General features: G+C 50.5%; 1 protein-coding gene across 2 annotated transcripts in view; it reads left to right on the top strand.

Annotated features, from left to right (window-relative positions):
• The first annotated feature begins 451 nt into the window (after positions 1-451).
• The window catches only part of RAC2 (Rac family small GTPase 2), a 25,447-nt gene continuing 10,175 nt past the window's right edge, over positions 452-15,723 (top strand). The window contains exons 1-2 of one of the 2 annotated variants that reach the window (XM_023527418.1): positions 452-540; positions 10,370-10,441. In XM_023527418.1, coding sequence (XP_023383186.1) covers positions 467-540; positions 10,370-10,441 — 146 coding nt within the window. In that variant the 5' untranslated portion in view covers positions 452-466. Of the gene's footprint in view, positions 541-8,070; positions 8,270-10,369; positions 10,442-15,723 lie in introns of those variants that run through there. The other variant, XM_011387517.2, reaches the window with a different exon arrangement.

The following is a 15,723-nucleotide window of genomic DNA, read 5'->3' as shown; positions in this document are numbered from 1 at the left end:
TTTGGAGGGCGTTTGGCACAAATGATGCGCCTTATGACCCGGGAACTCTCCCAAAGGGAGGCAGCCTTCAGATACTGGCCCCTGGGCAAAACAGTACGTGTACCGCATTAAACATAGCTGCGCGGTTGGAGGAGCAAAGGTTGCAGGGAAACCTAAACTTTTCTTCAGGAGGAATGAGTCAGATGAATTCCAGCATGCCCAAACAATGGAATTCTGCTCAATGCCAAAAATGAATGAAGAAGCTCTGTGTGAACAAATACAGAACAAACCTCAAGGTAAATAGTAACTGGAAACCCGCAATGTGCAGGACACCTGGCGTTATGTGCTCCCTTTGGGTGTGGGAGAAGGGAAATAAAAAAAATGCTTTCTTCTGCTGGAATGTCCCTGGGAGGACACAGAAGAAATTGGCAAAGGTGGTGGCCTCCTAGGAGGGGACTGGGTGGCTGAGAGATGGGTTGGCAGGCTGATGGGCTCTCGTCATGATAGGCTCTTCTGTACTTGTTGGATTTTGGACCATGTGGACATATTCCTCATTCACAGGTAGGGAAGTGGGATGGTTGTGTCGTACTGAGACGGGAGGTGGGGAAGACTTGAGGTCAAGGGGCAATGGGCGTCTGGAGTGGGGGTGAAAGGCATCTTTAGCAGGCCTCTGGGTTGCTGATGGGAGCCATGGCGTGGCTGAAATGGGCCCTGAGGGTGTAAAGAGAAAGACGGAGACAGTGTCTTGAGGAGCAGGTGTCTGAAAGAGAGGAACAGGAAGGTGCACCTGCACAGCTGCTCTCATCAATCCATCAATGGGAAGGTGGCCTGTGACACCACAGGAGAGTTCCCGGGTATCTGAGAGTGAGTGCAATAGGAACTTGGCTGTGCTTGGTCTGTGGGTGTGTCTGGGGCACAGAACCTGATCCAGGGGCAAAAAGATTAAGATGGTGGCCAGCAGTCTGCATCCAGGACTTTGCGGGGATCTCTAGGGGAAAATACCCTCCCTGAGCCCTGAATTTGCTCCATGGAAGCTTTAGGTGAGAATATGTCTCCTCCAGCAGCAAGGAGGAGGTGACTGAGCTGAAGAGTAGCCCGAGGCCATCGAGCCCAGCTGGGTAATGAGGATCAGGAGCAATCTGAATCGTCCTCCCAGGAGCCTGACCCCAGAGCCCAGTCACTCTGCAAGGACCCGCAGGGATGGGGAACAGACTCCAGACACTGGAGAGTGTCCAGAGCTGGCCGCCCCTATTCTGACACCTCTCTTGGCTGTGATGCTGAGCGTGGGACTGACCCAAGGCAGAGTGGATCTCCGCCCAATTCGGAGTTCCCAATTCGGCTTCCAGGGGACCTGCCAGAGACCCCGAGGGCACTTGCACCCCTAAGGGCTTCCTTTTTTTTTTGAAGCTCTTATTTCTGTAATAATTTATTAAGTGCCCGCTTTTTGCCGACTCTTAGACTACAGAAAATACTTAGAAAATATTGGCTGCTATTTTAATAGAAGGTTAACATTTTTAGGAAATCTAAAGTTGTATGCTTTTGATGATAGAGCCTAAAGATTTATAAGGCAAAAATAAAAAGTGACTGAATTACAAGGAGAACTGACAAATTTACCATCATGGTGGGAGAGTTAACCAACCTTTCTTAGTAACTGATAGAGCAAGCAAGAGAAATGAAAACCATTTGTGATGACATAAAAGATTTGAGCAATACGGTTAACCACTTTGATTTATTAGACATTTAGGGATCACTGAATATAAACACATTCATGAAAAATGAACCCCACACTAAGTCATACATAAAGCAAGTCTCAACAGATTTAAAAGAATCAGGCTAAGTTCTTTGACCACCATACCATTAAAAAATAGTAAAAAGATAACAATCCCATTTCCCAATATTTGAAAATTAATAACACACTTTCAAATAACTCATAGATCAAAAAGAAAATCATAATGAAAATTTAAAATACTTAGAACTAAAACATAATAAAATATTACATATCGAAGTTGTACGTGGTGGTAAATTTTATGTTACATATATTTTACCACAATTTTTTAAAAAGCTGTAGGTTGCAGCTAACGTAGTATTTGAGGAAAATTTATATCCTTGAGAGCTTATTAGGAACAAAGAAAGGTTGAAAATTCATGAAGTAAGCATTCAAAACTGAGAAGTAAAGTAAGAACAATAGAAGAAACCCAAAAGAAAAAAAGGAAATTATAAAGATAAAAACAGAATTTAAATAAATGGAAAAATATCTATGGTATAAAGAATTAACAAGGTTCTTTGAAAAGATTAATAAAATTAAATTTTGAGAGCAATTAAAAACAAAAGTTGGAGGCAAAAAATTAATATAGGATGAAAAGAGAAATATAATAAAAATTTAAAAGAAGAGATTTAAAAGATGTATAATAATACTATAAATAGCTTTATTTCAATGAATTTAAAAACCTAAGTAAAATAGAAAAATAGATAAAATATTTCTAGAAAAATATATAAAAGATGGCTAAGAAGTAATAGAAATTCCAGATTGTCCTATATCCATTAGAGAAATTGAATTAGTAGTTTAATATCTACCTCTTCCTCCTCTCACATAATTCCAAAATCAGATTCAGATGGCTTTACAAATATTATAAAACCTTCAAAGAAGAGATAGTTTTATATTATCCAAACTTCTCTAAAAATAGAAAAAGAGATAATACTGCCAGTTCATTTAATGAAACTAGTATAATCTTGATACTTAACCCCTCTCTTAAAAAAAAAAAAAAAAAAAGGACAATATGAGAAAGGCAAATAAATTACTGGCCAATTCCATTGATGAACATGGGAACTCCCCAATTCCCACCCCCATTTTGAAAACCTTAAGCCAGAGATATATAAAAGGCAATCACCATGACTGCATTTGTTAGGGCAGAGTTTAAGCTGTTATGGCAGAAAGACCCCATAATACAATACAGTGGCTTCAAGAAGACAAAGTATGTTGTTCTCCCCCGTCCAGAAGCGAGTGGTCCTGACCTTCCACCCCCCACACATCTAGGATTGTGCTGGCATCTCTATTTTCTAGCCAGTAAAGAGAAAAAACATGCACAGGACAAATGGTTTAGCTTTCTGGGAGATGATGACTGAGAAGTGGCACACATCATTTCCATTTGTCCCTTTTCCCCCAAACTTAGTCATGGGGCCACACCCTGTGGCAAGAGAGACCGAGAAATGTGGTCTGCAGCTGGGTGAGCTGGCCGGCTACAATCTTGGAGCTCTGTTGTTAAAAGAAGCTGAGAATGTCTACTGAGGGACAGTCAGCAGCATTGCCCAAAGTGACGAAGTTAGGTTTCTGCAGGAGTGCATGGGTCATTGAACATTAGAAAATGTATTAATGTCATTCACAACATCTCTATAGATACAGGAAAAAAATCAATAATATTCAACACTTATGATAACAACAAAACAGTTGTCACTAAGAATAGTGGGGAAATTTTTTTAACTGATGATAATATCCGCCTACATCATCTTCAATGGTGAATCACAGAAGCACTCTTTTTAAATTCGGAAATAAGACAGAGATGCCCGCCATCACTGATTCTATTCAACGGGCAGTAAAGGCTCCAGATGACCAGAGGAATTAAAGTTATAAAAATCAAGAAGGAAGAAATAAAACTGTCATTTTCCACAAATGCTAAGACTGTCTACAAAGACTTGTTAGTAGCAAAATCTCTAGATAAATTATAAGAATTCCTACCCAGGTTGCCATATATAAAAGTCCCATGTACAAAATTTGACATTTTTCCTACATGTAAGCAACAAACAGAAAATGCAATTTAAAAAAATGTTTGTTATAGTGACACCGAATGTAATATGCAATAAATCTAATGAAAAAAATATGCACAACCTTCCTCAGGGGAAATTATAAAACTTTATTGAAAGACATAAAGAAGAAATAGAACACGTTAATGGATAGGAAGACTGAATTTACCAAGATGTCAGTTCTCCTCAAATTCCTCTATAAACGGAACAGAATTCTAATCAGAATCCTGGCATAGTTTCTCTTGGGACTTGACAAGCTTATTCCAAAATTTATATGAAAGAACAAATGGTCAGCAATAACTATAAGAAGTTTGAAAACATTCAAGAGGGGAGAATTTGCCCTGCCGGATATAAAGACCTGACACAGAATTTTGGTAATTAAGGCAGTATTGTACTGGCCCCAGAGAGGACAAATAGACCAATAGAGAAGCTAGGAATAGACACACGAAGACAGACACTGGCCGTGTGACAGATGGGGGCAGCTCACTGGCGAAGAGGCAGGCGGAATGCCTCAATAAATGGTGCCACAGCATCTGGTTATGGAGACGATGAAATTAAATCCATATCTCACAGAACCTGAAGAAGTTCATATCTCACCACAACTTAAAATCCATGCCAAGTATGTTAAGACCTGAATATGAAAAGCAAAACTTTCAAAGCTTTAGAGAAAAATGGAGGAGAACATCTTTATGAAATGAGAGTAGGCAAGGGCTTCTTAAGCAAGATTCACTCTAAAAGCACAAGTCATTAGGGAAGAAATGTAAACAGGACTACATTTAAATAAAAGCTCTGTTTCTTAAAAGTCACAGCTGATCAAAAGACATCCTAAAGACTGGAAAAAAAATTTGCAGTGCATATAGAAATCAGAGTTTTAAATTTGAGTTTAGAAATCAGAATATACAAAGAACTTTCCCAAATAAACATAAAAGAATAGAGAAATGGACAAAAGATATGAAAAGACATTTTATGGAACAGGAAACCTAAATGTTCAATAAAGATGCTTAGCATCACCAGAAATTGGTTCAAGTACATTAAAACCACAATGGGATGCCAGTTCACGAGCTTGGTGAAAATATAAAGACTTCCAAGACCAACTGTGGGTGAGGGTGTGGATCAGGAGGAGGATGCAGAATGATTTCTCACTGTCTGTTGAGGTGAAAGATGCATGTGCCTACAGCTCTGCCATCCCCTTTCTGGAAAAAACTCAAACACCAGCTCCAGGAGGCCACAAGTATTCATAGCGGAATTGTTTGTGAAGCAAACATGGTAAGCCTCCTACACATCCATTAATCGGAGATTAAAGAAATATACGTTGATATATTCGTATCATGGAATATTATACCCCAGCAAAAATCACTAACCCAGACGTATAAATTAAACATTTATCAGTACATTGCTGGGTGGATGTTTTGCCTCCTGAATCCTAGGGCCTGGAGTAGGGAGGAGAGAACTGAGTGGCCCTAGGACAAAACTAGGATCTTTGAGGGGACAATCTAAGGAGCTGAATTTGAGCTGAAATGAAGAAAGGTTTTCTAACAGGCTTGCTCCCCAAGGTTGGAAGAAATTGTCTCCTAAGGGAATGAGTTCCCTGTCATTGGAAGTATGTGAGCAGGGGCTGGGCAGCTGCAGTGTGGGCAGTGAACCAAGCATTGGATTCCAGTGGTGCAAGGGCGAGGTTGGCTAAAGATGGCCTTTACGTGTCCCTCTCTGCATGCCCAGAGGCCCCATGGTTCTGTGATTCAGTGAGTTTGCAAAGTGCGGTTAGAAGTGGACAGGACTGAATGAATAACCAAGCTGTGACACATCTTCTGGATGGAACCCTGCTCTCTAATGAGAGGGATGGATCCGGCACATGCGACCACCTCGATGACTCTCAAATACACACTAAGTGAAAGAAGCCGTGTGCAGGAGGCCTCGTATTGTGCAATTCCATTTATGTCAAATTCTAGAAAATGCAAAGTAACCTATAGCAACGGTAAGTCAGAGCTTTGGCGTGTGGTGGGGGTGGGGGGAAATGGACTGCACAGGGGCGCAAGGAAGCTTTCCATGGTGATGGAAATGTTCTGTGACGCTCTGCATCTTGGTTGTGGTCGAGGTTTCGTGGGTGCGTGTATCTGTTGAAATGTAAGGAATTGTACACTTTTCTATTCATCCAGATTTTGTATCCACTACAGTACCAAGCCCAGAGCTAGGTATTCAAGCGGTGTTTAATTGATGCATGCAGAATGAAGGAGGGAGGCAGGCGGCCCTAAACCAGGGAAACGATTTTGCCTGGGCTGTCCCGAAGAAGTGGCTTTGTCGGCATGGAGGACAGGTGCAGCTTTAGGGTCGCTGTGGCCCTGTGCGTTTGGGCAGGTTGAGTACTGTATAAGGGAGCCCCACCCTGAGGGCAGACGGGAGATAAAACATATTCCTGTTTCCAAGTCATGTGGCCATACTCATCGGCTGTGACTTCCCAAAGAGGTGCATCTTTTCTTCTTCTTCTTCTTCTTCTTTTTTTTAAAAAAAAAAAAAATAGACATTTTATTTTGGAATAACTTTAGATTTATAGAGAAGTTGCAAAGATAGTAAGAGAATTCATGTATATTTTCCATCCAGTTTCCCCTTAGGTTAACATTATTTACATACCCCTGGTGGATTTGTCAAAATTAAGAAATTCACTTTGGTACCATACTGTTAACTAAATTTTGATTTGTTTTGGGTTTTACTGCTTCTTCCACTAATGTTCTTCTGCTCCAGGATCCAATCCAGGATACTACATTGCATTTAGCACACTGTTTTTCGTTTTTTTGTTTTTGTTTTTGTTTTTTTACATTAACACAGAGTTTGTCCTGCAGTGGTTGGGAAAAGAATGTGGATGTCGGGGAGTACCCAGAATAAAGTCCTCAGGCGGCCGGGGAGGGAGGAAGCCCGGGCTGGGTCATGACGGGGAGGGGACACTGTGTCAAGGGGGGGCGGGGGGATGGGGGGGGGGTTGTGGGGGGAGCACTGGGCCTTTCTGACCCAGGCTGGGCGCCTTGAAGCACTTTGAACCACCTCAGCTCATCCTGTGCAAAGCACAGAGCAAAGACCTCGAAGTTCATTGGCTGGTTTTGATAACTGACTGGCCAAGCGTGGGAGCAGGCCCTGGGGAGGCTGTATTTCCTTGTCAGCAAAAGCCATTAGTACCAACCCTGGAGTCTGTGTAGACAGTTCTGGAAGGAGTCAGCCTCCAGGTGCCTGGGGGAATCCTAGGCTCTGTTCCCAGGGCGGGGAGTGGGTGGGATGCCGGTCGCCCAGTAGACCCCGAGCTCCACACTCTCCTGTGGTCTTTGGGTTTGTCCTGAGTGAGTCCAGGGTGGGTGACCAGTGTCTCTGCCCAGCTCCTCCCCACTCCTGGAGCTGGAAAGGTGCTGTGTGTGGGGAGCAGTGGCAATGGACAGTGAATGAAGACTAGGTGAACTCAGAGCCCAGTGGGGAGACACGCTGCTCAGACCGAGTCTGCCCTGGCTCAAGGGGAGCGCTCTCTCTGAGAACCACAGAACTCAGCCTTTGTCCCCCAGACAGCAGCTGGGGTGCCAGGAGTGTTTGGAGTCACCTGATTTCTCAAAGCCTCTGTTTCTGCATCTTTAAAATGGGCCACAGTTCCTAGTTCCAGGGTGTCTGGGCCTAGAGGGTGCCTCCGGCACAGGGCCTGGCTGGCATGGGGCGCTGCCTGTCATTTCCCTTCTATTTCCCCTTCTCTATCAGCTGGCCCTCACCCCGCTTCTTGCCTCATCACGCTCCCCCATTCTTTCACACCTTGGGGGTTCCCACAGTACTCCGTTTGTGGGAGTCTCTGTATCTTGCCCATGCAACCCCCTCACCCTGAGTGCCCCTCTCCACCTCTGTGTAACTTGGAGGTCCCCTCCCCGTAGATTCCCTGTGACCCTATCACTTCCTGTCTTGTTTTATGAACAACCGTGATGAGTTTGTGTCTTCCCCAGGGAAGGATATACACCTTGCATCCTGGACCCACCAGTACCCGGTACTGTACCTGGCGCACAGTCAGTGCTCATTAAATCTTTATTACTTAGAACTGAGGTGAACCGAACTCTTGGAAACCTCGAGTCCTTGGAGAACAACTCTGGCCCTGCCCACAGACACGAGTCCCCAGCCAAGAGGGTCCTTAGGGCTCCAGCTAGTGCCCCAGAGCAGGGATGCCATGGGGGTGGCCAGGGCCCAGCCCAGCACCTGAGTTTCCCCACCCCCGGCCCCCAGCTGCCCCGCTAGACTGCACGCTCCGCCTTCTGCAGCGGCCGTGGTGGGGGCCGCCGTTTGGGCAAGTTCCCCTTCCGCTTCCTCCTGCCTCCCGGCTCGCTGCTGCCGCTGCTCAGTCTGGGCACCTCACTAGGTTCTCCGCACCCCTGGTGCCCTGCCCGCAGAAACACTCCACGCCCCGAGCTGTCACCACTGCCACCTGCCAGGCCCCGGACACGATGCAGGCCATCAAGTGTGTGGTGGTCGGAGATGGGTAGGTACCTGGCTGAACTTCCTCACAGCCCCTTCTGGGGACCCCTGAGACCCTCCTGCCCCGGCATCCCTGAGGAAGCCCCCTGCTCCGCAGGGGTCCCTGAGAGGTGGCCACGTAGACTGCCCCTTCTTCTCCCAGGAACTCTTAGAGGAAGCCCCTGGGGTGGGCTGAGGATAGCTTCATGCTCTCTGCCCACCTCACCCCGGAAGCTTCCTGGATGGAGGGTACAGGACTGTGGGTGGGGGTGCCTGGGGCCCCTCGTCTGCACCCTGAGAGCTGGGGCAGGTCTCCCATGGGACCTCAGTCTCTAACTCCGTGGATGCAGGTGCGGGGTGGGGAACCAAAAATCTGGCCTTTGTCCCCAGGCTGACCTGAGCTGTAGTCACTGGCTTATTCTGCTGTTTGGCCTTGGGCAAGTCTCAGTGCCTCTCTGAACCCCCTTGGCAGTCTGTGAAGAGGCTCATGTGGGGTCACTTGGAGCATTTCAGTGGTTGTCCTGCACATAGCGTGTGCTCATCCTTCCCCCACTCAACTGCCTGGTTGGGGAGGATGTGTGGGGTATGTGGGCGAGGAGCAGAAGCAGCGGGCATGAGAGACAGGGAAGGAGCGGGGACGAAGAGATGGGGTGATTGCGTGGGTCAATATGAGACAGGCTGGGCTGAGGCACCTTCTCAGCCATCAGATTTGTGACCTCAGGTTGTCATGTCCCCCTGTGGTCCTCAGTTTTCTCGTCTGTGAGGTGACAGTTCCAAATGCCAATCTCTCGTGCTTCTGAGCAACAGTGTCTCAGGGTCTAGCCCCCGGTATAACCCAGGAGTGGCCGTAGGTGCAGCTGGGCACAACCCAGCACATTCCAGCTGGGCAGGCCTCTTATCCAGCTGTCCTATCCTACAGCGGGGCAGCCTGAGGCCTCGAGAGACTCCGCTCTTTCCTGGTCTGGGTCCCTGGAGTCCCCGCTTACTTGGCTCTGCTGCACTGGTGGGGGCGCCGGCTGATCAGGCTCCCTCAGCCGATTCCCGTGCACTGCTGGCCGTTATCTGCCCGCATGCCCACTTCTGCTTTGTATCAGATCTGAGGAGGGGAGGGCGGAAGCCAAGGGCAACGTTCTAGTCATTCAAAGTTACCTTGTTGGCAGGGCCTGGGGAGGGCGGGGAGGGGACGAGAGGCAGGCCAGCTCAGAACAGGAAGTGACGAAACAGTGGAGGGGGGCCCAGGGCTGCCCCTTTGGTTTTCACCTGTGCCCGTCTCCCCACCCCCACCCCCCACAACCCAGCAGCCTGAGGGGAAGACGGCATGAATAAGGGATGACCACTATTTACTTAGCATCTACGTGTCAGGCCCTGGGCTTAGTCACACCCCTCCGTTTTACTCTCTCACCAATCCTAATATTAGGACCATTTACAGGTGGGAAAACTTAAGCTCAAAGAAGTTAAGTAATTTGCCCAAGACATTATGGGATTTGAACCCAGGTCTCTCTGACTGCAGAACTCTGAGCTCTTAACCGCTGTGCTCTCTGGTGAGGGGAAAGGGTCGGGGAACAGGTTTTCTCTAAGATCTGCTGGCAGCTATGCTGTGCCTGGCACTGAGCTCAGCTCTTTCATGAGCTTCGTCTGATTTACGACTCAGTCCCTTTCTCTGAGGATGGACTCAACCATTTTCTAGATGGGGAAACCGAGGCATGGGGACGATAACTAACTTGCCCAAGGTTGGGACACTGGCAGGTGGAGCCAGAATCTGAAGCCCAGGCATGACGGCAGCTTGGTCAGGCACCGGGGGCCCTGCAGCGTTGTCCAGTCCAGCAGGTCTCCTGGGCACCCCCTGCCCTTAACCCTCTGTCCCACGTCGGTGTCGCCTGGGAAAGGTTTCTCAAAACACAAATGCCCAGTCCCACCCCACACCCCTGGGTCAGAATCCTTGGGGAGGACCTGAAGTCTGCCCTCTACCAAGCGCTCCTGGTGACTCTGTGGCTCTCGGGTTTGGACACAGGGATACAGAGATCCTCAGATGGGGGAAACCAAGGCCAGAGGGGTGGGCCTGGGTCTTCCCCACATCTCGGACAGGGCCCGTGACCTCTGTCCTCTGGAACTTCCTGTCTTTCAGAGCTGTGGGAAAGACCTGCCTGCTCATCAGCTACACCACCAACGCCTTCCCAGGAGAGTACATCCCCACCGTGTGAGTCTCGTGGGTGGGTGGGGAGCTTGGAGGATGGGGAGACACGCTTCACCAAGCCCACCCCCTCTTCAGGCACTTCCTGTGTGCCTGGCTGTGTGTGGGCATTTGGGGGTCAGGCAACTGGGAGATGCCCCAGCCGGTCTGCCTGGCAGAGCTGCCTGATGATATGGCCGGCAGGCAGCCACCAAGGCCAAGAGGAGCTGTCAGGGCGAGGGCTGAGGGCTCCCAGCATGGAGAGGGACTGGGTCAGGGTCAGGTGGTGGCGAAGGGGAGCAGGTGGCCTTCCGGAGGACCTCGAGGAAGAGGGGGATGGAGAGGGCTGGCCTGAGCAGGAGCAGGGTGGGAAGAGGGGCTGGGTCAGAGGAGTGGAGGGGAGTGGCGGGGTGAGTGGAGGAGGAAGTAATTGAGGGCCTTGATGATGAGGAGCAGAGACACCAGGACACATGCGTGTGTTGGGGAGAAAGCAATGCCATCTGGAAACCAATCGGAGGCCCCATCCTCTTGTCGAATGTGGAGGCAGGGTTGTCATGTATGTAAGAGAGTCTGGGTGTCAGACTCAGGGGGGAAAGATAAGGGGGGAAGCACCAGCCCCTCCTCCACCAGCCCCCAACGGCCCCCATCACTCACAGGATAATGTCCCAACTCCGTAGCCCAGCGTTCAAGGCTCTATGTGGTCTGTGGTCTTCTCTCAACTTTCCCTTCTAGCTTCACGGCCCCCTCTGTTCACCAAACACTCCTGGGGCATTACCCCCTCAGGGCCTTTGCTTAAGCTGTTTTCTCTATCTGGCTGCCTTTCCTTCCTGAAGACCTCCAGGCCCAGTGCCAGTGCCCCGTCCTCCAGGAAGCCAGTTCTGATCAGGCCTGAAGGGTTCTCTCACTCCCCAGAGTAACTTTATCTGATCTTCCTTATAAGCATGAGCCTGTGAGGGCAGGGAGCCTCATTCAGTTTTTTTAGGTCACCCCATTGTCTTAGCACAGCGTCTGTGCACAGCGTAATCTGTATGTTATCTTAGACACAATCGATGTGTTTTGAGTTGACCTGAATCGAATTTCACGGGGAGGGCCTGCTATCTTTTGAGGGCCTGCTGTGTGCTGGCTCCTGCGTGAAATGTCACACACGTTTGATCTCATTTCATCCTCATGGGTATTATGATACTGGATCACCCATGGGGAAGCTGAGGCTCACAGCCACTAAGGGGCCTGCCCCCCAGGCTCACTGGTGCCTTGAGCTCCCTCTACTGATACTTTCCCCTGGGACACTGACCTGGCCTAGGCAGCTGAAAGTCAGGCGGCCAGGAGAGGGCAGAGAAACCTGGGCAGGAAACCTGGAAAATCAACTTCTGCCCCAGCTCGGTCCCTCACTCCCCATGTAACTTGGTGCCAGTACAAGCCATTCTTTGCACCTGCCCTTATCTGCCCATTCACCATCCGTCATCAAATGTTTATCAGCGCCTCTGAGTGCTGAGGGAGGGCTGGCTCTAGACTTGAGCATCGAGGCAGATGTGGACTCAGGTAAGGCGGCTCCTACAGAAGGCCACTGTCACTAGGAGGATGCTGGCACTGTTGCGTTTCTGCTTCTACCTGTCCTAGTTGGGCTGGAGAGCCCACCAGCTAGCTTAGCCCAGTCGCCTCCTCTCTCTGAGCCTCAGTTTCCCTTTTTACAGGAGGCAAGGGCTGGGCTGGGAGACCCCAAGCTCATTGCCCGGGTGCTTTCCCGGCAGGGAACGGAAGACGTGTTCTCCAGGACAGGGTGGTGGGACCAGCAGCCAGTCGCCTGGCAAACTTGGTTGTCCTGGACAACCTGGCAGAAGGACAGACAGATGGATCAGACAAGGTCTACCTTCCCAGGGCTCTCTGAGGAGCTGAGTCAGAGACTAGGGCTGGCTTCTCGGGTGTGCCATCTAGGTAGCCGCGCAGGGCCCTTGGCTTAATAGCCTCCTATCTCCGTCTTGAAATTCTTAATTTTTGAGCAAAGGGCCCTGCGTTTTTATTTTACATCGGACCCTGCAAAGTATGTGGCCAGTCGTGCCTGCCATCCTCCTTCGTCTTCTAGTATAGAGTTGCCGAGCTCCGGACAATCCCTAAGCCTCTGTGACAGGGAGGAGAAAACGAGTCACACTGAGCCCTTGACGTTGGAGGGTGGGGGCAGCCGGGGAGATAGGATTTGGGGCCGCTTGGATATCTCGGGAGAGGCTGAGGCTGGGGATGGCAGGGTTCGCTGGGGCAGAATGGCACATGCTGCCCACGTGAGATCAGATAAGCAGAGAGCCAAGTTCAACTTGCTGCCGGCCGCTAGGGGTGAACATCTCAGGGTCAAGCCCCATTTCACAGATGGGGAGACCGAAGCCTGCTCTGTGGATGGTTTCGTGCTGGGTGTTGGAGACAGAAAGATGTGGCAGGAAGACCGTGCCCTTGGGTGCCTGTGCCACGGGGGTTCTCCCCATCCCACCGCTCTTCCTTGTAGCCTTTCTCAAACAGAAGCCCAAGGGAGCTTCCAAATGTGAACATGAGATGGAGCCACACTGTCTGAAATCTTTCCCATGGCTCCCCTCCACCCTTAAAACCCACCTCCTATCCTGACGCTCAAAGCCCTGAATGATGCTTCTCCTCCCTCATCACCCCAGACGCACGAGCTTCCCCAAGCCTCTGCACGCCCTCCTTCCCATCATTCAGTTTCCAGCTCAGGTATCACGCCCCCCGGCCTCTCGTCTAAAGTGTCCCCTCCCTCCATCCAGGTCCCCTCCATCCCCCCACCCTGCTTGATGTTTCATAGCCCATCCTGATCTGACTTCCCCCGCCAAGATGGACACTCTGGGAGGACAGGGCCCTGGTCTGTCTAGTTCACTGCTGTCCCGCCAGCTTCTAGAACAGAGCTGAGAACACTGCAGGCAGGACATGCTCCGGCCTGCTCTGAGAAGATGCCGGAACCCGGCACCCCTTTCACCTGTCCCCATTTTCCTCCTATACTCCGTTCCGGGGTCGTGGGGAGTGAAGAAAGAGGCGCACACACTCGGGGTGAAAACGCCCCGTCTGTGCGACCTCGTGCAGGTCACTCCTAGTCTCTGATTTTCAGTTTCCTCGTGTGTAAAATGAGGACGGTGGTAGAATCCACTCTCTGGGCCCACTGAAATGATCTAAGTAGGAAGGGTTTGGAATGGCAGCAGGCACACCTGTGAGCTACCTGCCTGCCCCAGAGCTCAGGGTCAGCCCCCACGTCCCGGCTCCGCTATCTCCCGCCACGAAATCGCATAGGTGCTTACCACATGGGCCCCGAATTGGGTAACGGGATCTAGTCCTGGCTCTGCCGCCAACTGATTGTGAGATCTTGGGCAAGTCCTTTCCTGTGCATGAGCCTCAGTTTCCTCACGTGGAAAAAGAGAGTGAGGGTGGGCCGTAGTGGCAGTGTATGGTCCTCCAGTCCCGGCTGCCTGTGGGTCTCTGAAGTCAGGGGGGCTCCTGGGAGCGGCAGATCACTGACGTGTCGCTGCAGGAATCCCTCAGGCTCTGGCAGCTGGTCTTCTGGGGAGGGGTCGGTGGACGGGTGTGTGGGGACGTCAAATATGAGACTGCTCAGCTTCTCAGCTTCTCCCCATGGAGTGGCTTGAATGTCCTCTGTCTCTTCGAATCCTCCTAACGGCCCAAAAAGATGGGGCTTTTTTTTCACAGTGAAGAAGGTGAAGATCAGAGAAGCTAGGTTACTTACCCAGAGTCACACAGCCAGGACTGGGCTCCATAGGAGCTATCTGCTCCCTCCCAGCTCTGGGTGACTGTCTCCCGGTTCATTTGTCCACTCACTCGCTCATTAATGGATGCCACGGAAGAAGCAGGGCTTGAATCCCAGCTCCTATGCTGATGAGCTGGCTGGTCTTGGAAAAGTTCCTTAACCTCTGAGGACCTTGGTTTTCTCATCTGTCTGATGGGAGTAACTTGAAGTCCTTTTGTCGTGGGTCACGTGGCTAATGTGTGACGACCCATAGTCTTCTGCCTGGCCCCAGAGTAGGTTCTTGGGCTGCTACAGGTCCCAGGATGCAGCTTTTCCCCCATGACCATAGCCCCTGAGACCCCGGGGGTGGTCCAGAGAACATAGATGCTTTGGGCTTAAGGAATTTGGGAGGCTTTTTGGCGCTAGAGTTTCAGACTGGACATTAGAGGAGAGAGTGTCCCAACACCCTAAGATCATCCTAAGGGAGTGTTTCTGGCCAAAGCCAAAGACAACATAGAGGCTTCTTTTCCCATGATGCCTAGCAGTGTCTCCCTGGACCCGAAATCCTATGGCGGTGTGGGTGCTGTCCAGAGTAGGTGTGCCGAGAACCAGCCATGTGCCAAGTGCGGTGCCGGCCTCAGGGTGCAATGAGGAGCAAGCCAGGCTTGGCGCCTGCCTTTCGGGGTGCTGACTTCACCACAGATTGCTGGGTTGAGAAGCCAACCTGGCTGGGGCTCAGGAAGTGACATTGAGGAGGTGACATTGAGATGGGGCTGGAGGAGGGACTGAGTAAGAGTCAGCAGGCAGTGTGAGGAAGAAGAGAGGGAAGTCGGGGAGGGGTGCTTGCAGGAGCATTCCAGGCAGGAAGGAGCAGGGCCATCTGAGGAACTGAGAGGCGACCAGGGACATACGCAGTGTGTTCAAAGCGTCAGGCTGCCAACTTCTGGTTTGTAGTAGGCGGGGTCTTTCTCGGGACAGGTGTCTTTGGAGTTACTCTGAAGCATTATGGCTTTTGCCACCTGTCACGGAGCAGTGTTCTGTGAAGGCTTCATGGAGGAGGTGACATCCCAAGGGCTTCAGTTAAGTGTGGTTTAATTCTGTCCCACCTGCACTCACTGCTAGGCCCAACACGGTGGAGCCGAAGCGGGCACAGGCCCCCCACACATGGCGGGACAGAGACACTAAATGCCTGCTCAAGGTCAAGGCAAAGCAGCTGCCTGAGGGAGAGGATGAAGGGTGCCTTCCAGGTGAGGCACAGGGAGGGAGGAGGCCTGGAGGTTTCCCCACGAAGGAGGAACTGCCTGGATGGGGTTTTGCAGCGTGAATAGGAGGCAGGGCGAAAAGGGGGTGCAGAGGTATTCCAGAGAGAGGCCCCGACAGGAGCAAAGACTGGAGTGTGTGGAGGACCGCAGGCCGGGGTGGGTGGGGATATTCGGACGAGGGGAGGTGGGAAGGCCATTCCAGGCTGAGGCACAGCGTGAACAGGTGCAGGGAGGTGGGCAGTGTGAACCTTGCCCGGAAATAGCTTGTCTGGTGTGTGATGGGTGGAGGAGGACGAGGAGAAGCTGGGAGAGCCTGA

Source organism: Pteropus vampyrus, unplaced genomic scaffold (assembly GCF_000151845.1).
Source record: "Pteropus vampyrus isolate Shadow unplaced genomic scaffold, Pvam_2.0 Scaffold16, whole genome shotgun sequence".
Lineage (NCBI taxonomy): Eukaryota > Metazoa > Chordata > Mammalia > Chiroptera > Pteropodidae > Pteropus > Pteropus vampyrus.
This window is presented reverse-complemented; position numbering and strand designations above follow the sequence as displayed.